We start from the raw sequence: 21,745 nt of genomic DNA, 5'->3' as shown, positions 1-21,745 counted from the left end.
CCTTACATTTCAAAGACTAATTTTCATATATATTTCTTTGTTGACATCCTCCTCCTAGGTTTTTCTCTGATACCATGTTGATTTTTGGAGAATGTTGTAGATGTAATAACATGGCCTTCTTGGTATATGCTTTCCAAATGGCAGCCATCTCTCTAATATAGGATCAAGTAAGGATAGACATGTCCCTTCACAAGACCTGTCTATTCATTAGTATTTAATTAATATATAGACAAATAAATATCTCATATATTTAATATATATATATATATATATATATATATCACACTTATATACATAATATATATATTTGCACTATAGTTTATCAAACTAAAGCTACCAAACATTAACAGGGTGAACCATGTTAAATCTTTGCATCTTGTGTTCTCTTCGGTGTGGTTTATTATTTTCTGATATTGATTATATTTGCATGTAATTCTTGTTTTTGTCTATTTAAATCTTAACACAAACTTGTGATGTTATTGTAGAGAAAGAAGTACCTTTGTGTTGATGCTTCCAGTTGGCAACCAGATAATCTGATAATAACACGGCCATTCTACAACTAGTGAAAGTTCCACGAAAGAAGAGGAACAAGGATCTAGGGTGATTGTTTCAATTGGTAGTAGAAAGGAAAACTGACAAAAGAAATTTTGATCATTAACCGATTGAAATAGATGCAGGTTACTTGAATAACCAGCATATCCAAAATGCAAGTCAGTGCATGGAGATTGCATTTGTCAATGGCTATACAATTAAACGAACCATAGTTGGGGACCCAACAAACAAGGAATGTAATCTAATTGCAGAATTGTTTCACCCAATCAATCATTGAACCCAAATGTATTTTAAAGACTACAGAGATATTCTCATTGATAAAACTTTATCCCCAGAAATCATTAATATACTTTCTCCAATTTTACCAATTGTAGGAATGGTTCCCTATCTTTGTCAATTATAAATTTTAAGAAAAAGTCAATAGGAGAAGGAATGACAATGACCATATAATTGAATAATTTGCATCCTAAGCATCATACACATTAAAAATTAAACCTCTAAAATTATGCCGGACATACTGTAGAATAGCAATAGGAAGGTAGAAACTGTCAAATTGTACAACTGAGTCTTAAGCATTTTGGATAGTAAAGATAAGTAGTAGTAGTGTTGTGAAGCAAAATTGTTGAGGCTATCCCTGGTAGACCATACAATGGCAGCAGTAGAGTTAAAGAAAGGGTCAACTCATACAACAGATGGTATGGTAGACCCCGATAGAATAGTTATGTTTATGTCACTCATAGGATGCCACAGTATATGAAATGAAGGATCATAATGTTCAAGTTCTTTATGTTATACAATAGGATCTAGAACAAACTGTTGTACAATATAATTTAATTGTTTGAGAGACCGTATGAAAGCAAGCACATAGGAGGCTTCAATGATATTGAATTTGAATTGTGTTGACCTGGCAACTAGAAAGCAGTAGAAAAAGAACTTTTAAAATTAAGCTGCATTCCATTTGTTATGGTTTGCTGGACATTGAAAATTTTATAAATGACTATATGGATGTACATAAGGATACTTGAGGCATATTAAATGCAAATTGGCTTGGCACTGTCGGATGTATGGTAAGTTTTAGGGATTGGGGAACTTCCTTGTGGGACTTTACAATAGCAAAAATGAGATGTTTATTATTTATTTTAACAAGTGCTCCTTCATATATGGTCATATTGTGGGAATTAGAGGAACTTCCTTAGTAATTTGAATTTGTTATTCCAATGATTGTTGTTTGGTGGTAAATGAAGGAAATTTATGTAAAAAAAAATTACCTTTTCCACATGTCTAAAAGGGCTTTAACTTTTTTTCACTAATTTTGTATGTTTAAAGCAACAGTGTTTTTCCCTTCTCTATAAATTTTAAAGTTTCCTATTAAGCGTCATCTAATCTTGCTTTGGTGACATAACAAAACTAAAGAAGCTACCTCCTCACTTGTTGCCTAGCTCTTTGAAACAATTACATGTTTTCAACTATTGTTTCAATGGAGAGTGTTGTTTTTTCAACTGTGATCTTCTTTAGCCGCTACCAGCCACCTTAGACCAAATAAAGCAATGTGTGAATAAAGCATTGTGTGATTTCTTCCGTAATGAGATTACCACAATAATTAATCAAAATGTTTTTCTAGGTATCTTTTCGGCCATTAAAAATTCTAGCACCTTAATTCTTTTTTGGTCTTCCTACCAAATCAGCTTGCACAGACTTCTCCAAGTGTATTAGTAAGTGTACACCACCACTCAATTCTTTGATATGTTAACTGCCAATAAAATGAAACTGATCATTTAATCTCCTGATAATAGTTGTATAGTAATAGGGTTTTCGTTATCTAAATCCTAGGACCTAAATGGGTTGTAGAATGAAACGTCTCATTCTCCCCACACGCATTACTTGGCATGCTATTATTTTATTGGATTAACATTACCTTGTTACTATAATTGCATTTGCACTTGAATGGTGGCATTCATTAAAATGGTGGCATTCACTGACCATGGCATGCTCAACCATGGCTCTTACTTCATGGTATTTTTATTTTTCTATCCAGGAGTTTCAGTACACTTTCAGAACCCCAACTAGTTCCAACTCTTAACAAATCATCAACTGCTTCTCTTTTTAGATGTTTGACATTTCTTCAAACACTTTGCATGCAGGCTCTCTCTCGCTGTATTTTGTTTTCAGATTGTGTTTACTTGTTTGGAATGGTTTCAAATGATATTAGAATGCTTGCAAAAGTTTACCAAGAAGTCTAGGAAAAGAACTAAATTACAATGCAATCCTTCTTAACCTTTTCAAATGCATCCATATGATTTCTACACGTGAAAAGTGCAAATACAGCTAGTAGACATTAATGCAAACAATTGGTGGCATGAAACCAAAATATCTATGAGGCAGCTCTTGATGAAGACCAAATAAATAATTCTAACAACTCTCAATTAAACTTCAATTATAATTAGAGAACCTATGAATAACTCCTAAATGGATCAAGTTGCAACATATAAATTGATGAAGACCACATACAACAGCGTACTCTTCCAGCCCAATGCCAAACACTGCTATGCATATGATAGATGCGGCCTTACAAGGTAATGCCAAACTCCAATAATGCAGGTCGCAGCTGCCAGGATAAGGCCACAACCGTAATGCAAACCCACACCAACAACGTGAGGTATTCGTAGTAAACAAATGCCTTTAATGATGTCCAAATTGTAGAGGTTTGATTAGGTTAATGGATGCCCAATCACACACTATATACAGATTTAAATCGCTGCCCAGCTGTATATCATTAACAAATAAAATCCAATGCCCCTGTGTAGAATGGATGCTAATTTGCAGTACTATCGCCTTCCAAAAAACAGTAATCATAGTAGAGGAAGACAATAATAATTCTCAGAATTTAATCCACAATACCTCAGCTATGGATTAAATGCATAACTCAGATTCAAATCCTTATACCTCAGCAAGGGCACAAAAAATCAAAACTTCAAGAAAACGTCACAAAGACAACAAAGCAAAATCAGATAATCAAATGATCAGGATGTTTTTCTCATCGAATAGACTCATTTTTATAATCTTCAAATGGCACAAGTTTCCCAAATGAACTCCACTTAAGAAGCTTCCTCCACACAACATTAAATATTATAGTATCATTATAATATAATTTATTAATTGCTTTTGGCTCCAAAAATGACCTTTTCCACCATAACATAATATTCTGACATACAAGGCCATTGTTTCTTGTGCCCACGATTTAAAATTTTTCGTCCCGATTCCAACGAGCTATGATACTAAGGTGACCAACATACAAAACCAACAAAAATAGCAACCTTCGTATTTAGATTAATAATAATAATTCACCCCTCTTGCGAAAAAAACTAAAGAAGCATCAGAATCGAAATCTAACAACACCAAAGTGATCCAGGTGAAGAAAGATAATGAAAGAATCTGACTGGGTGATTTACTATAAATAGACACTCCCTCCAAAATTCTTGGAGCCCAAGCCAAAAGCCCAAAATAAACACTGAGAGCATCACTTAACTCCTTTAACTCAACTAAGCTCATTGGAACCAACCGTTATCATACTATATATAGTAAGTCCCTCAAATAGAGCCCAAAATACACCATAGGCTGATGGAATGCCTATAACCCCACCACCGAGACCCTCAAATCCCACTGTTAGCTCACAAAGGCTACGATTGTGAACTGGCCAAGCCAATTGTAGTTAAAAATGGGGACATTACATACACCACCTATGTCTCTCTACATTAATTATGTTGAATCAAGCCTTTTGGTTCAAACATATGGCATCCCCATTGTGTTATAATTTCTATGGCAATCTCTTGCCAAAGGTCCCCCATTCATCACATTGTCAATGCTATATAATGGGATGGCCTTTAAATTTTAATTAAATATGACTCTAAACCTACCCTCTTTGATTCCAATAGCCAACTAGAGATGCATTCATGTCATTTTTAGGCTTCTTTGTTGCAGTGCTTTGGTGTGACCCTACTAGTTCCAATCAGTACACCATTGTCTTTGACTCTTAGCTTTTTTTTTTGTACCTTCAATTCCTGCATCATTCAAATCATGTCCCTCCTTAATGCTTGCACTATTACTATTTCACTATCACTAGTGCAAGGGCGGTAGAACTTTCTTCTTTTCTTAATAAAAGAACAAGGCCTTCATCAATTAAACACACATAGCAAGTTTCTCTTCTATTTTTACAAATAATTCTTTGAACCTACAACTATTAACTCTTTTTTTGTGTTTATTGTGTGCCATATTATAGCTTTATGCTACAATTTCATTGTCATCTCAAAGTCCCTTTAAAACTTCTTCAAATGCCTCTAATTTTTCCCACATATTTCAAGAGTTTGATTCAACCTTTGTATACCAATCAATAGCAACACTTCGTAAGGTGGCTAGAAAAAAGCATAGCCAATACTACAACATTTGTCCATGAACCTTTCATTTAAGTGTTTTTTACTACTTAACTAGATTTTGCTGCTTCAGACATGAGAAGTTAATTTAGAAATATGTTTATTAAGCATATTGACAAATATGTGTATTTTGATAATGGATTATGCTAGCAAAAAATGTTTATTTTATTGATACCAGAATGTTGAGAAGATTATGTCTACATACCTTGTGTTCTAAGTGAATGCAGGAGGATAGATCACCTTTGAAGAAGGTTGGGAGAATATTATCAAAGATAGGGAATGCAGACACAAGGAAAGATCAAAGTTGCCATCTAAGCCTAGAATCAAGAGATAAGTAACCCCTGGCCATCTAATCAACTCGAGTCATCGGTTGCCAATTGATAATGTGTGGAGTATCCCAAAGCAGGATATTACGTCAAATCTGATTATGTTTTCAATTTTGGATGTTTGACATTTTGTCAAACACTTTGCATGATACCACTACAAGAACCCTTGTGATTCTAACTCTAGAAAAACTGCATTGTTTTAATTCTTAGATGTTTGACATTTTGTCAAACACGTTGCTTGCAACCTCTATCTTGCTGGCTTCTATTTTCAAATTGTTTTTGCTTGCTTGGAATGGTATCAAGTGAACTTTGAAAGCCTATGAGTAATTGCTAAGATATCTGAGCAAAGAACTAAAATGCAACTACAATCTTTTTGTCTTTTTGAGTGCATAGTAGCATACATATGATTTCAACATGTAAAATGTGCACCTACATCCAAGGAACATTTTCACAAACACTTGGCATACATATTATTGATTTATTGTAAACTGAAAATGAATGGCTACAGAAAAGGCATTTCATCAAGCAGATATTAATTCAATGTAACATAGGGACTCGCACCCCCCTCCCAAACCTCAAAGTACCCGTCCCCGAGACGTCCCAGCACCAGGTTCTTGAGTACCCCTACCTCCGCCATTCCACAACCATGCCGCCACTAGGATGGGTACTTGAATTTCTATTTGAACTTTTAATTTTCGAATGTTACTATTGGATATGTAATATGTTACTATGTTGAATGTTCAATGGTTCTAGTTCATGTTGTAATTTTTCTATATTCGAGAATTTTACTTTGGTATGTTCCACTAAAACATCTTTTCATAACTAGCATTTTAGGTTCTATATGTATACTATACAATGCCCCTCCTTGTCTCGTCCACCACTTACCGCCATCCCTTGCCTATCCCCATGTCGTCCCAAAAATGAGGCCCATTTTCCCCTATCCTAGAAACTCATCGCACCATCCCCCCATCCTAACGTACCCCAGTACTGGAATTACACTAGTTATTATTATGCAACCAAATATCTCCTTATTATCAAATACCAAGCCAAGTACAATGTGCCAAAATAAAAGATGTTGATATACAATGAGAACCCTGGAATGTAACGGCAATTTGCTGGAAATGATTAATCCTTGGCATTGATGCTGAAATTATAGAGCTGATACCCTCAGATGCAAATACGAGCCCTTAACAAACATTCACAAGCACTCGAAACAATATTACAGCCCCCTAGAAAGATCAATATTGTTGCACAAGAACTACGGCGCCTAGTAAATCAATTACCAAACACAGCTTCAGTCTAATACTGCAATCTTCACCAAACCACCAGCCGCTAACTTATAAGTACTTCTCTGAATTAAAACGCTGAAACTCTTCTCTCAAATTGGTCCAAATTTCTGGCACAATAACTGTAGAAGAATAAGACCATCACAAACACAATTTGTTAGATAGTTTCACAAGTTAAAGTGCATTATCTAGATAGAATTCATAATTCCATCAAATAAAACATCTGAAAACCTTTGGCTCTCAACCCTTCACAATTTATCCAAATCAAGTGCACAAGAATACCTGTTGATTTCTCTCCAAGGCTCTTTTATAAAATTTCATCATGAATCTTCATTAACAAGGCTTGTTGGTGATTTTGATATTTGTTGTTTTAATAATAAGTTGACTTTATAATACATTATTAATGTAATGGGCACCCCTGGATGTCCCAAAAAAACTAAACCAAATTGCTGAAAGGAATTATGTCAAACAGTTTGCATTCAACTTCTTATTTCTCCGTTTAATGTTTTAAACCCCTTATAACTCCGAAAATCAAACGTTTATTTGTTTGTTGTGTTTCGTGCATGGAATTGGTATCATACAACATAAACAAGAAAGAAACTACAATAGTATGCAAAGTGGAAATGAACTGCTGCTAATAAAATGTTATTTTCAGAATTCATAAAACCAAATACATGGCAGATTTATCAACTCACTAATTACTTCAGCAGTATTGACATAATACTCCAGCCCATGCTTTCGAACTTGCTGCTACAATACTTTGTCCTTCAATCAGTCCACTACCTTCATAATACCATTCCCTCAAAGCGGCATAAGCATCGGACAAGTAGTGAAGAAGATATGAGCAAAATACCAAATCTGCCTGTAGCCGAAAATGCAACTAAACTGCCTGATAATGAAGCCAATAACAAAGAATTTCAAAGGCCAAACCCCAAGGGAATGACATCTAGAATGTTACAAGAGAGGATAGACGTCTTCAAATGCCAAGAACGGAGCTGCAACTCACACACCAATTTCTTCTTATATTCAACCTGCCTAATGAAGCCACAAATGCTTCCTTTTATTCTATTTCCAAGGGTCCGCTCAACTCATATGGGCAATGTAGGATAAAAGATGTGTAATATATAAAACATATATTAAAATACCCCTTATGTCTCCCTTGGGTACACATCACCATAAAATAAATATTAAAGTAACACTTTAATATTTTACAATTAAATTAGACGTTACTTTAATAAAACTTCAGGCATTAAAATGTGTTAGCAATCGGACTCCGAATAATGCGAATGATAGCTCATCGAAAAGCTCTCACCGAGGAGTATCGAATTCAATCACCAAAATTGACCTGCACTGTGTCCTGCCGACTTACTAAAAATAGTAAGTATGCCTAAAACTAAGTAAATCAACTTCGTTTTGGCCCAAACTGGAAATGACTAGGCCAAAACATTGCAGGGTCCCATTAAACCCTTCGTTAGCCCTCGGGACCATGTAGAACAAGGCTAACGCACACACACTTGGTCAACTGCTAAAATGGGGACATTACAGTCCGCCCCCCTTGAAATTGCTTGTCCTCAAGCAATCTCAGTCCAGTCTGCTGAATAACCTGCTCACTCTCCCATGTAGAATCTTCCTCCGGCAGGTCTTTCCATCTAACCAAATACTCTTTCACTATACTGTTTCTAAGCTTCCTCTCTCTGGTGTCCAGAATAGCCTCGGGTACTAACACAAGCTTCCCCTCCTCATCCAAAGGGGGTAAATCTGCAGAAGGCACTACACTCTAACCAATGGCTTTCTTAAGCCTAGACACATAAAACACATTGTGCACTCGATTGCCCTCTGGAAGCTCAAGCTCATAGGCGACTTTGCCCACTTTGCGAATCACCTTGTAGGGACCATAAAATCTAGGTTTCAACTTTTCAGCTCCGCTCTTCTTGAGCGATGACTATCTATATGGTTGTAGCCTCAAGTAAACCATATCCCCTACCTCGAAGCTATGCTCTATTCGGTGCTGATCAGCATACAATTTCTGTTGATTCTAGGCTTGTTGTATATTCTTTTTGAGCACTTTCAAGATGTCCTGACTATCCTGCAATAAGTTTTTGGCTTTGGGCACTCTACTGTCCCCCAAAACTAAATCCATGAAGCTAGGTGCTTCATAACCATAGAGTGCCATGAAAGGAGTCATCTTGATGGACATATGATAAGTGGTGTTATAACAATACTCTCCCATATGCAACCATCTGATCCAAGCCTTTTGTTGTGTAGTTACATAGTTCCTCAAATATCCTTCCGCCCATTTATTCACAATCTCTGTTTGCCCATCTGTTTGCGGATGATAACTAGTGCTAGGTGTAAGATCTGTACCACACAAACTAAACAACTCTTGCCAAAAAACACTCATAAACCTACTATCCCGGTCACTGACAATGAATCTGGGCAGCCCATGTAACCTGAATATCTCTCTAAAGAAAAGATTTGCCACCTGTGCTGATGTGGAAGTGGACGGAATAGCAAAGAAATGAGCAAACTTCGTCAAGCGGTCCACCACCACATAGATGCAATCCCTTCCCTGCACTCGTGGTAAACCAGTGATGAAGTCCATCAAAATACTTTCCCATTTCCTATCAAGAATGGGCAAGGGCTATAATAAACCTGCAGGAAATGTGTGCTCTCCCTTATTTTGTTGACAAACCACACACTCCCTGACATACCTTTGAACATCATCCTTGAGCCCTTTCCATGAAAACCGCTCTCGGATTTGCCTGTAGGTCTTGAAGACCCCCGGATGTCCAACTGTGGGTGCATCATGAAATGCCTTCAGTATCGCCTCTCTCAAATGTGATGACGGAATCAAATAAACCCTGTCCTGAACTCTGATCAATCCATCTATCACCTCATAGCGATCATCCTGTATGGTACCTGAAATCAATCCAGAAGCCCAAGCATCTCCGACATACTCTGCTATAATCCAATCTCTCCAATCTCCTGAAATCTCTGCCAGAGCACATAAGTGAGGTCTTCGAGATAAGGCATCAGCCACCACATTTTTCTTACCTTTGACAAACTCTATGTCAAAGTCATAAGCCTGCAATTTAGTCACCCATTTTTGTTGCCGGTCATTAAGATCACGCTGGCTTATGAAGTATTTAATACTGTTGTGATCAGTCTTGATCACAAAACGTCCACCTACCAAATATGATCGAAATTTGGCCAATGCATGCATTATGGCCAACATCTCCCGGTCATAGACAGAATAACTTTTCTCAACTCCCCGGAGCTTCCTACTCTCGAATGCAATGGGATGCTTCTCCTGCATCAATACTGCTCCAATCCCATCACCTGATGCATCACAATGAAGCTCAAAAGGCTTCGTGAAATCCGGTAGAGCTAGAACTGGACATGAAGACATTACCTGCTTGAAATGCTCAAAACACCTCTGTGCTGCCCCTGTCCACACGAAGGCTCCTTTCCTGGTAAGATCTGTCAAGGGTGTAGCAATCTGTGAGAATCCCTTAACAAACCTCCTATAAAAACCACATAAACCAAAAAATCCCTTAAGCTGTGTAAGGTTTGTGGGAGTAGGCCACTCTACAATAGCTCTAATCTTTTCAGGATTAACCCGAACGCCATCTGCACTAATGATATGCCCAAGGTAAAGGAGCTCAGTCATGCCAAACTCACATTTAGATTCCTTGGCATACAATGACTCTCTCTCCAGAATAGATAACACCTCCTCCAGATGATGTAAGTGCTCCTCCCAGGTCTTACTGAAGACCAAGATGTCATCAAAGAAGATCAAGACAAATCTCCTCAACTACTTCCTGAATACCTGGTTCATACAACTTTGAAATGTAGCAGGTGCATTGGTTAGACCAAATGGCATAACCATGAACTCAAAGTGGCCATAGTGACATCGGAAGGCTATTTTCTCAATGTCCTTTGCTCTCATCCTGATCTGATGGTATTCGGATCACAAATCAATTTTGGTGAAGAAGCATGCCCCGTGCAACTCATCAATCAGCTCATCAATCCTAGGAATGGGATACCTGTTTTTAATTGTTTTCTTATTCAGTGCCCTGTAATCAATGCACATGCGCAACGTCCCATCCTTCTTCTTTACCAATACTACTGCTGAAGCAAAGGGGCTCTTACTGGGCCTGATATGCCCTATCTCCAACAAATCCTTAATCGGCTTCTCTATCTCATCCTTGTGTTTCTTAGGATGACGATAGGGAGTAATCATAACTGGTTTGGCTCCCTCCTCGAGCTCAATAACATGTTCCATCCCTCTGTCAGGAGGAACCCCATGAGGAATATCGCTAAATACTTTAGCGTGTCTATCAAGTATCTTCCGGATATCTGGTGGATGACTCTTTTCTTGTGGCTCTAGTGAAGTTGGCATAATGTAGCACTTTGCCGCCCACTCTATGTCATCATGACGAAAAAGTCTCTGCATTCTCCTCAAGGACACTACTCTGCAACCTCCATCTGAAAGTCCTCTAAGTACCACAGTTCTGCCCTCATGCTGGAATCTCATATCCAATTTCGCTAGATTGAGTGTGAACTCAACTAGTTAAGCCATCCATGTCATGCCGAAGATGACATCATAATCTCCCATGTCCACAACATAGAACTCATCCTCCAACTCGTAGACATCTCCAAACCTGATGCGAAGATTAGATATCTTCCGAGTGCATAATAACTTATCACCATTAGCCACCATGACTCTAAACCCATCATGCTCCTCTGTCTGTAACCCTCTCCTGGCTACCAACTGTGCATCTATGAAGTTATGTGTAGCCCCAGTGTCAATAAGAGATATCACTTTCTGCCCCTGGATAGTACCCCTGACCTTAAATGTGATTGCCTTTTGGGCCCCTGTCAAGCGTGCCAACGATCTATCATCCTTAGGAATGTTGCTCTCCTCTATAGTGTTACCCTCATCTGAATCGGAGTGCTGATCCTCCCCTTCTGACTCTAACTCTTCTGCTGAAAAATACTCCATTTGATTTGCCTTAGCCTTGAGAGAACATTTATGAGATAAGTCCCAAGGCTCTCTACAATGGAAGCACGGCTTCTTCTTTTGAAGTTCATTCAAGGTTTCATTGTCTAGTCCTTTTGATCCTTCTTTGGGTCTGCTATACTCTTTCTGAAACGATTTTTTGTCTTTGTCCTTGCGGTAGGAAGAATCTGTTGAATGGTTTTTTCCTTTGTATACCGAAGGGGCTAAATCTCGTGCCTTTTTAGTTGCTTCAGCTAAGGTGAGTGGATCATGTCCCTTCACCCAACCTCGTAATGGATCAGCAAGATCATCACAAAATAACACCACCAATCTCCTAGGAGAGATATCAGTAACAAGTACAGACAAGCACTAAAAATCGGCAATGTAAGCATCCACAGAACTTGACTGTTTTAACTGTGCTAGCTCCTTGAAATGTAACTCGGGATCCTTAGTGTCAAATCTCTCAATCAATGTTTCGGTGAATTCCTCATAGGATGTAATCTGATTATGCCCCAAAGTCACTATGCCATGATGCCATCATTCATGTGCAACGCCATCCAAGTGCATAGCCACATACTTGATAGCCTCCTCCTCAGGCATAGGATTTAGCTGCAAGTATGTATCTACCTTCTGCACCCAAGCTCGTGCAGTCATCTTCCCTGAAGCATCATAATAAGGTAAAGAAAGTTTTCCAACTTTCTTCCTCAGCTCAAAGTTTTGATTTCTCCCTCCTGCTTTAGGCATGTGTCTCATCCTCAAGTCCATATAATCTCTAAGGGAAATATCCGCCTGAAACTCCGGTCCACTAGCCTCCCAGTCCCTCCTGAACTGATCCTGTAACTCGGTAATCTGCAGTTCGTTTACTGGTTAAACCGGATCTCTGGGTGGGAAAGTGGGTAGAAGAGGTCTCGAGCTCGCAGTTCGTGCTAGGCGTGCAACGTGTCTAAAGTTATCAGCCTCATTCCCATTGTTGCCGTGTCCATTATTACCATTAATGTTATTCTCAAGACCATTGTTGTTGCCTAAGCCTCCATGGTTATTGTTTCCCCCGTTGTTATTGTTTCCCTCGTTGTTATTGTTTCTGTTGTTGGCATCACCTGGATTAATATTGACACCCATCTGTCTAGCCATGAGCTGCAACATCATGTCCATTCACCTATTCTACTCCTGCTGCATACGCTGCCCCTGCTCTAATGTATCCAGTAACTGTCTGAACATTACCTCCCCCTGATCTGGACCAGCATTTCCACCTCCGCCTAATCCTGTATTCCTGTCATCTAGATCACCCATATTATTGTCCTGATCAAAGAATATCTCCTCTGTGTCTGTATGGTTGGATTCAATGTCCACCTGCACGGATGTACTAGACTGTTTGCTTTGCAAGTCTGAAATCCTATTGTCTTGCTCCAGTATCGCAGAAATTATAAGACCCCTGTCGCATGCTCAAACATAAATGCTTAGCCTGTGTTTTTTACTTATTTCTGATTTTAATGTTTTGACATTTCGTCAAACACTTTTTCCCTCTATCCGGCTGTTCCAAATTCCCTATAAGACCTCCACAGGATGGCAGGACTTATAGCTCTAATACCACTGTAATGGGCACCCCTGGATGTCTCAAAAAAACTAAACCAAATTGCTGAAAGGAATTATGTCAAACAGTTTGCATTCAACTTCTTATTTTTCCGTTTAATGTTTTAAACCCCTTATAACTCCGAAAATCAAACGTTTATTTGTTTGTTGTGTTTCGTGCATGGAATTGGTATCATACAACATAAACAAGAAAGAAACTACAATAGTATGCAAAGTGGAAATGAACTGCTGCTAATAAAATGTTATTTTCAGAATTCATAAAACCAAATACATGGCAGATTTATCAACTCACTAATTACTTCAGCAATATTGACATAATACTCCAGCCCATGCTTTCGAACTTGCTGCTACATTACTTTGTCCTTCAATCAATCCACTACCTTCATAATACCATTCCCTCAAAGCGGCATAAGCGTCGGACAAGTAGTGAAGAAGATATGAGCAAAATACCAAATCTGCCTGTAGCCGGAAATGCAACTAAACTGCCTGATAATGAAGCCAATAACAAAGAATTCCAAAGGCCAAACCCCAAGGGAATAACGTCTAGAATGTTACAAGAGAGGATAGACATCCTCAAATGCCAAGAACGGAGCTGCAACTCACACACCAATTTCTTCTCATATTCAACCTGCCTAATGAAGCCACAAATGCTTCCTTTTATTCTATTTCCAAGGGTCCGCTCAACTCATATGGGCAATGTGGGATAAAAGATGTGTAATATATAAAACATATATTAAAATACCCCTTATGTCTCCCTTGGGTACACATCACCATAAAATAAATATTAAAGTAACACTTTAAGATTTTACAATTAAATTAGATGTTACTTTAATAAAACTTCAGGCATTAAAATGTGTTAGCAATCGGACTCCGAATAATGCGAGTGATAGCTCATCGAAAAGCTCTCACCAAGGAGTATCGAATTCAATCACCAAAATTGACCTGCACTGTGTCCTGCCGACTTACTAAAAATAGTAAGTATGCCTGAAACTGAGTAAATCAACTTCGTTTTGGCCCAAACTGGAAATGACTAGGCCAAAACACTCCAAGATCCCATTAAACCCTTCGTTAGCCCTCGGGACCATGTAGAACAAGGCTAACGCACACACACTTGGTCAACTGCTAAAATGGGGACATTACAATTAATAAAGCATACTTTTAATCAATGAGTATTAATTACCCATTACCCTCAACATGGCCCCCACTTTATTATGAAGTCAATTTGTAACTTTATAATATATCTTCAATAACCAACTATCAGTAAAGGTCATTAAAATATTAACCTCATTATTTTGATGTGTCATCTAAACAAGGGAGTCAACCATTGCATCCTTTGTCTATATGACTGCTTTGCTAAAAATAGAGAGGGCCCATCACTATCAAACTCAAACTCACTATAAATAGTAAGTATATGACACCGCCCAAACTAAGTCCAATATGAGCCAAACGAAGACCAAACTAGAACATACTGAATTCTAGAGAAGACAAGAACCTCCATTAACCAAGCCTCTAACTCAAAATACCCTCTATCCAAGAAGAAAAAGAGAATAAGAAGAAAAGAGAAAAGGAGGAATGTACATATATTTAGATTGATATTAAGAATATGTTGAAATATTTATATAAATTTTCAGAGGCTCACTTAGAAGAAAAATAAGAGAGAAGGGAGTGGGTGTGTACTAAAGATAAAGGATTCATACAAATATAAGAAGAAGAATTATGCGCTAAGGAGATCCAACATCAGTTGAATGAGCAACAATATCAAGGTGGAAAAGAAGTTTGTGTGCAGTAGGTCAGTGCTCACAAAGATAGGAAGGGGGGACGGTGCTTCTAGTAGGTTGGTGCCTGCAAAGTGTGGGAGTTCGAGCTTCCAGTGAGTCAATGCTCATAAACATAGGGGTTATAGCCTCTAGTAGGTTGGAGGCTACAAATCATTGTAAAATTATTTGTCGTGGTTTTCTCCCGCATTGGGTTTCCACGTAAACATTGTGTTATTGTGTTCATGTGCATATTTGTTGATTATAGTATATTTGAAGTTACTTGTGTGGATAAAAGTTTTAAATTGCATAAGTTGTTATTATACTGATTCATTCTTCCCCCCTCTCAATATAATCGTATGCTCTTCACATTGTTCTCTTCCATCATATCAACCTCTCACCTCTTATGATTGAGGATCCCTTCTAGTTCACTTCAACAATTAATCAATGTGGGGATGATAGGGGTGCTTGAATAGGGTACCCTTAACCTAACTATCAACCGTATGCCCAAAGAAAAACCTTAACCTCCCTAGCCTCATGGTCCTTAACCATCTTTATGAGGTGTCATACCTAGTGACGAATCTTTCACCATTCCCCCTCCTTTTACTCCCTTCCCTCAACATGATCAATCATTGCAAGATTTCATAATGATAAATGCATAGACATTTAGATTCAAGTATCATCAATCACATATAACAAAGTATAGATATATACATACTCTTATATAAATACATACATACATACATACATATATATGTATGTATGTATGTATGTAAAAATGCATGTGCATATCTAGTCTTTCACACCACAACAATCAAGAGATTAAAAATAAGTCATTATGCTATATTCACGATTGCCTCTACCGATTGTTTGATTGTCTCTTTTGTACATATGATTTCTTTTTTTGGTGATTGTTTTTCCTTGAATTATTGATTGATTAAATGAATTCTTTTGATTCATGATCCAAGGTATTGGTGACTTATGATTAAGTAATCATGATTAGAGGACTCAAGGGCGACAATATATTGTTAGCTAGTTTGACATATTGGTGGATGATGATTTTATGAATATTGATTTGATAAAGATGCTTGATTACTGAATTGTATGCTTCCTTGATCTCAAAATGGATGATGATTGATGTAGATTTGATGATTATTTGCTTAATCTTGTTGTTTGATTGTTTGTTTGATTTCTTGATTGACTAATGATTGATGGATTAAGGATAATGATTGACAAGTCCTCCTTATATATACTTGGAATGAGATCCCCTTTACACTTTATTACTTGAAGGATCCCCACTTTCATAAGAATTTTGTCACCAATCTTCATTGCTTCCTTTGAGAATAATACAGTATTTCCCATATTGATCTCGCTTGGGTGTCCTCAATGAGACCTTCTCCCATTTATATCTTCCAATGTAGGAGAGAGAGACACCTCTTCATCATAGAACCCTTTACAATGGTCACAACCTCTCACCGCTGTCACTCTTTGGAAGAATTGCAACCCTTCATCATTTCTACACTTTGAAAGAGTCACAACCCTTTACAACATTTTCTTTTTGAAGGAGTCACTTCCTTATTTTCTTCACATTTCTTTTTCCTCCTCCATTAATTCTTACTTGATTCACAACTTCTCTTTTCTCCTCCCTCCTTTGTTCCTCTTCTAGATGAAGTTAGCTTCTCCCTTTTTATATCACATGTTCAAGGAAATCAAAACTTTTCATTTCGGGCCTTTTGACCCTTCATCAACTGAAATAAATGTTAATCATGTTATATCTTAATTTTATTCCTTTACATTTTTAGGTTAAACTTTATTTTTAAGATCTTATTTCTATGTTTTTTTATTGTTGTTTATTAATAAATCATATTTCAAAAAGGATTCATTACACAAGTTCACCAAAAACTCCACCATGACAGGAGTCATAGATCTATAGCTGCCCCAGTTTTGGTTCAGCAGGTTAAGACTCTCAACCAGTTCTGAGAGAACAATAACATTAGACTTGGATGAAGCATTAACAGATGGATTTGATTGAGCAGAAGGTGATTTGTATTATAAGGAATGACCGGAATCATCTGGTCTTCCGATCTGATCCGGAGAATGAGTGTCTGTGGGAGAGCAATGAAACGTCCTGATTTAATAGGGATTCAGGGAAATGGCAAATACAGTCAAGAGGATGTTGATCGGGAAAGAAGGAAGGCCTATATCATGATTGGCTACTGAGAGTAGGTGGACTGCAGATCAGCTCCGAAGTATACACAAGTAGGGTATCGATATGTAGAAGCAGAAAATGCAGCGGGTCAGCTCCGAAGTATACACAAGTAGGATATCGATATGTAGAAGCAGAAAATGCAGCGGGTCAGCTCCGAAGTATACACAAGTAGAGTATTGATATGTAGAAGCAGAAAATGTAGTAAAGTCCATATCCTGCAAAGGAAAATTCTTTGTACCCATCATATAAATTCTTTAGGAGTTAAAGTGTTTTTCAACATAAATTTCTACTCCTCCTTTTCATCCGAAAGAATGAGAGTGCTATGCTGCTGATTGAGCTTTGACGTCTTCGTGTGCCCATCATTGAGAGTTGTCAGCAAACTGACTGACTTTTGAATTTCCTTTTTGTAAGCCATGCTTGGAACAATTATACATCTTTTATGGTATCAGTACTGAGTTAGCCCAAGCCCAGCATTGCGGCTTGAGGGAGAATATGGAGAAACTTGATACGCACACCGAGTGTGCCCAGCATGGTAATATGAAGTTCCTCGGTTCAAATCCCTGTCGAAACGTAAAAAATCACAGACCTCTCTGTTTCGAATTTCTCTCTAAGCCTCGCATATTCTTTCTAACTATTTAACTAACTATGCAGGCCTCTACAATGTGTATATCTTCAATATCAATCCCATCATAAAACCAATAAATGCCGGTGATTTGAATCTCTACTCCACCCTATGCCCACTATACTCTCGTGCGAATCGTCACTCATATTTCAAATTTACACCATGACCATAGTTTTGAAGTCCAACAGCATTTGGGATGAATTCAGATGGCATGACCAAAATTTTATGCTCCACACCATTTGGGTATGAAGTAAAACTAGTTTAAAACCTCTATTTAAAAATATCAAGCTATGCGAGGCAGTTTTAATATTCATAAAAATAAATTGGAGGGAGGTGAATTTCACTTACCGTGAGAAGCCTGTAGTTTATTCACGGAAGAATTAGAAACCAATTTGCTGTGAATGCTGAATGAAGTCCTAGAAGGCAAAAAATTATGAGAGGTGGAAAGCAAGAAGAGATTGTGAAAGCAATTGCGTGTACAGTAGCTGTTGAAGGCCAGAGGTTCAACAGCCAACATTGCGTGAGGTGCTGATTTTTCAATATCGCCTCGTCTGCTGATAAACTATTTACCATTGTTCTCGAATTATTGTAGTCTGCAGTGCCATTCCATGTTGCAGGAAACTACCAGCAACAGCCCAAAAGATAATATTAACTGCAAGCTCAAATAAAACGAGAAAGTGAAAATAGAAAATAAAAAAGCACCAACTATATACTGTGGGCGTAGATAGGGTAGACGGCCCAATACCGGTGAGCTATAATTTGGGGGTTCACATCAATTTAGTCATACTGAAAGGCGCAAATTAGATTGGAAAGAAGATGGACGGAGGTAGATATAGGCATACTACCTTTTAATTTCATCATAGATTTAAGGGACGTAAAGATTTTTTTCCCTTTCGCCCTTTACCATCCATTCTTATAAGGCAAGCTTGACCATTCATCACGGACACATCATCACTCCTAACTCCAATTATACCTTGATCATGGTTAATTATAACTCCCCTAACACCTTGAGAAATCATATAAATAGGATGCATTCTTTGAGTGAATCATCCATTTATCATGGTTAATTATAACTCTCCCCCAACACCTTGAAAAAGCATATAAATAGGATGCATTCTTTGAATGAATCATCCATTTTCATCATAGTAATAATGTAGTTTAGCTTAGAATTATCATTTTAGCATCATAATGTAGAATTTACATTACATCATGCTTAGCATAGTTGAATTCATAGCATTATTCTTGTTTATATAGCTAAAATTTGCACTCGTAATAGCATTAGATCATCAATTCATCACTCAATTCTCATTTTCTAAGTTGCCACCTATGAATATAATTGCAATTGGAAGCTAAATCAAGAGGTCCTTAGGAATAAAGAGCAATAAGATGCTGACGATTCTTTCAATTCATGTTTTTGTCAGAATGTCTGAGGAAGTGATGACATTAGTTGTTATTGAGGTTAAAACATTCATACCAACACCTTGTGGTATAAGAGGGTGCTTGACGATTTTGGATGCATTGTCTTTGTAGTTGATAATGCACATGAAGTTTTGGATGTGCATAAGGATGGTTTAGAATGAAGACGTCTTAGGTTTCTTGGTATGTCAAAGATGAATCATTGTATCGGCTACAACATATCTAATACAGTATAATATCAACGATAATGATTATTTCATGTTTCTATTTGTTGGTCTTGGTTATGGTGTTTAGATGGCTTCGGCAAATACAACGTGAATTGTAATATCTTAAGTCCAAGCTATATGTGCATTATATTGTAGTGTGTTATTAATCTCTCTTATGTATGTCCTAGATTTAGGATCAATGCCATGAAAAGAAAAAAAATTGTAATATATGTGTATCAATGATATCACACATTAGGTATGAATTCAATATATGTAGGATCAGATTCACTAGAATTTAAGAAGAACATTATGTATTCATAATGTGAGTGATGTCTATCAATGAATGATCAAGGTGGATAAGTGTTTGGCACAATGTATTGTTGCAATTTGTGTGTGAAGTCATAATAGTGGTATCAGTGTTTATGATTCATGGTGGCAAAGCATAATTGTTAAACTCTACATGCATATTTAGATACAATACCATCAGTTCGCATCTTGTTATATCTATTTTGATAAGGGTAGTTAGCCTGACCAATGGTGAGCTTTATTGTACCAACACTGAGTCATCTACGGTGAGTCTCTTGTATCAAATCACTTTTAGGTGTCACCTTAACAAGTGTTTTTATATTTCATAAGAATAAGCTTCTCTGTGGTTTTTTTGAATATGTATTTTTTGCATAAAATTTGATGTTCTCTGTTTCAATGTTCTTGTGTATTTCATGCACACATTTAGTGTAGACATTTAATGTCCTAAATCAACAAATCTTAAGGTTTTATTGGAATTATTTAAGTGTTAACGGATAGAGAATAAGTTTTGTAAAGTTGTGTGGAAATAATTGATTCATCCCTCACTCAATTATGTCTTGTTCAGTAGTTTTTTAGCTAGTCTTTGTATCTCAAAGATTTTATTGTTCATTCTAATGTCTTATTTAGGTTTTTAGTTCACAAAATTACACACACAAAATGACGCCCATCATAGGGACAATGTCTCACTCAATAATTAGTGTTATCTAGCTTTTGCCTTACTGATCATGACCATAATGCAAAACATCACATTTGATTGGAAGGGTCTCATGTTTGTAGTGAAGAGACACCTTTGACTTAAAGAGCATCATATAAAATCTAAATAGCATCACATTTACCTAAAATGGCATCACATTTAATGTTTCAATCATTGCATTTAACTTCTATAGCATTGCATTTTAAGTTATTGATCATCATTTTCTTGTTTTTGTCTACAAGTTGTTGGCAAGAGCAATGTACATTGCATTCAAGCCAAATAAGATTGTATATGCACTAAATAGGGTCATTTGAAGTTAATTGTGCCACATTTGATTCAAAGAATATCACATTTGACTTTTGTAATGTCGCATTTGAATTTGGTTTAAAATTTGCATATTAAGGAGTCTAATTTTGATTTTAATGACATGCATATGGCTAAACCTAGAAAATTGAAGGTCATTCACAAGAAACCAAGTTTTTATGCTAGAAAATCTTATAACTGTGCATATGATAATGCAATAAGAATTCAATGGCATGTTGAAATAATTCAAATTAGTGAAGATGTAAATCAATAATCGTTATTCTAATATTCTTGAAAAGTATAGAGTTGTATATGGTGTTGCATTAATTTTTATGCCACACCATGGTGATTCTTAATGATTTACTAACGTTAAATGTTGGTACTAACATTTTTCTTTTTGTCAATTTGCTGTTAAATTACTAAAGCAATACAACTCTTCAAACCCTAAATCTAATTTGTGTGGCAATTTACTTTAAATGAAATTAGCTTGTGGCATGTCAATTCAAAATAGATTAATCTAAAATATTTTTCATGCTTGTAAATTAAGGTAGTGGGCCTATGCTCTACCCTATCTTGGGTGACCAAAATGTCAAACCAATCAAGATCCCACCTAGTTTGATAGGTCTAAATATGAATTGTGTTCTCTATATTTTTGAAGGTCAAAAGTGGTAGGGATATGCTGTCACCTATTTTAGATGTTCACAATACCAAACTACCTAGATCTAAATTTTATTTTCAACAATTCAATTTTACCATAACAGACTTGCCTCTCAAGATTTTTCTCAACAAGGTCGGTGAGAGGAAATAACTCAAGTGAGACACATGCAAGAACAACAACTTTCCAATCCAATCTAAAATAAATGTATCCATTCTTAGTGAGGCAAGTGATGGAAAGCCTTTGATAGTAATGCTCCTCTAGTAGTTCTTTAAAATTATGCAAAATCTCATTTTTATGAGATGGGAAGCCACTATTATGGAGTTTAGACTTGAAACAAAATTCAATAGAATACTATCTATAACCATGTTAAGTGGAAAGCATACTTTATTCTCCT

At 36.9% G+C, this 21,745-nt stretch overlaps 1 protein-coding gene across 2 annotated transcripts in view; it reads right to left on the bottom strand.

Annotated features, from left to right (window-relative positions):
• The window catches only part of LOC149543538 (uncharacterized), a 225,968-nt gene extending 207,351 nt beyond the window's left edge, over window positions 1–18,617 (bottom strand). Inside the window, exons 1-2 of one of the 2 annotated variants that reach the window (XM_089798331.1) lie at window positions 18,514–18,617; window positions 18,117–18,389 (exon numbers count right to left, since the gene is read on the bottom strand). In XM_089798331.1, the coding sequence (XP_089654457.1) occupies window positions 18,117–18,285 (169 nt within the window). In that variant the 5' untranslated portion in view covers window positions 18,286–18,389; window positions 18,514–18,617. Of the gene's footprint in view, window positions 1–18,116; window positions 18,430–18,513 lie in introns of those variants that run through there. The other variant, XR_016355646.1, reaches the window with a different exon arrangement.
• Window positions 18,618–21,745: the final 3,128 nt, after the last annotated feature.

Source organism: Cupressus sempervirens, chromosome 8 (assembly GCF_028749045.1).
Source record: "Cupressus sempervirens isolate cs-2001-9-10 chromosome 8, ASM2874904v1, whole genome shotgun sequence".
NCBI classification, from domain to species: domain Eukaryota; kingdom Viridiplantae; phylum Streptophyta; class Pinopsida; order Cupressales; family Cupressaceae; genus Cupressus; species Cupressus sempervirens.
The sequence above is the reverse complement of the archived record's forward strand: the minus strand, read 5'-3'. Positions and strand labels throughout refer to the sequence as shown.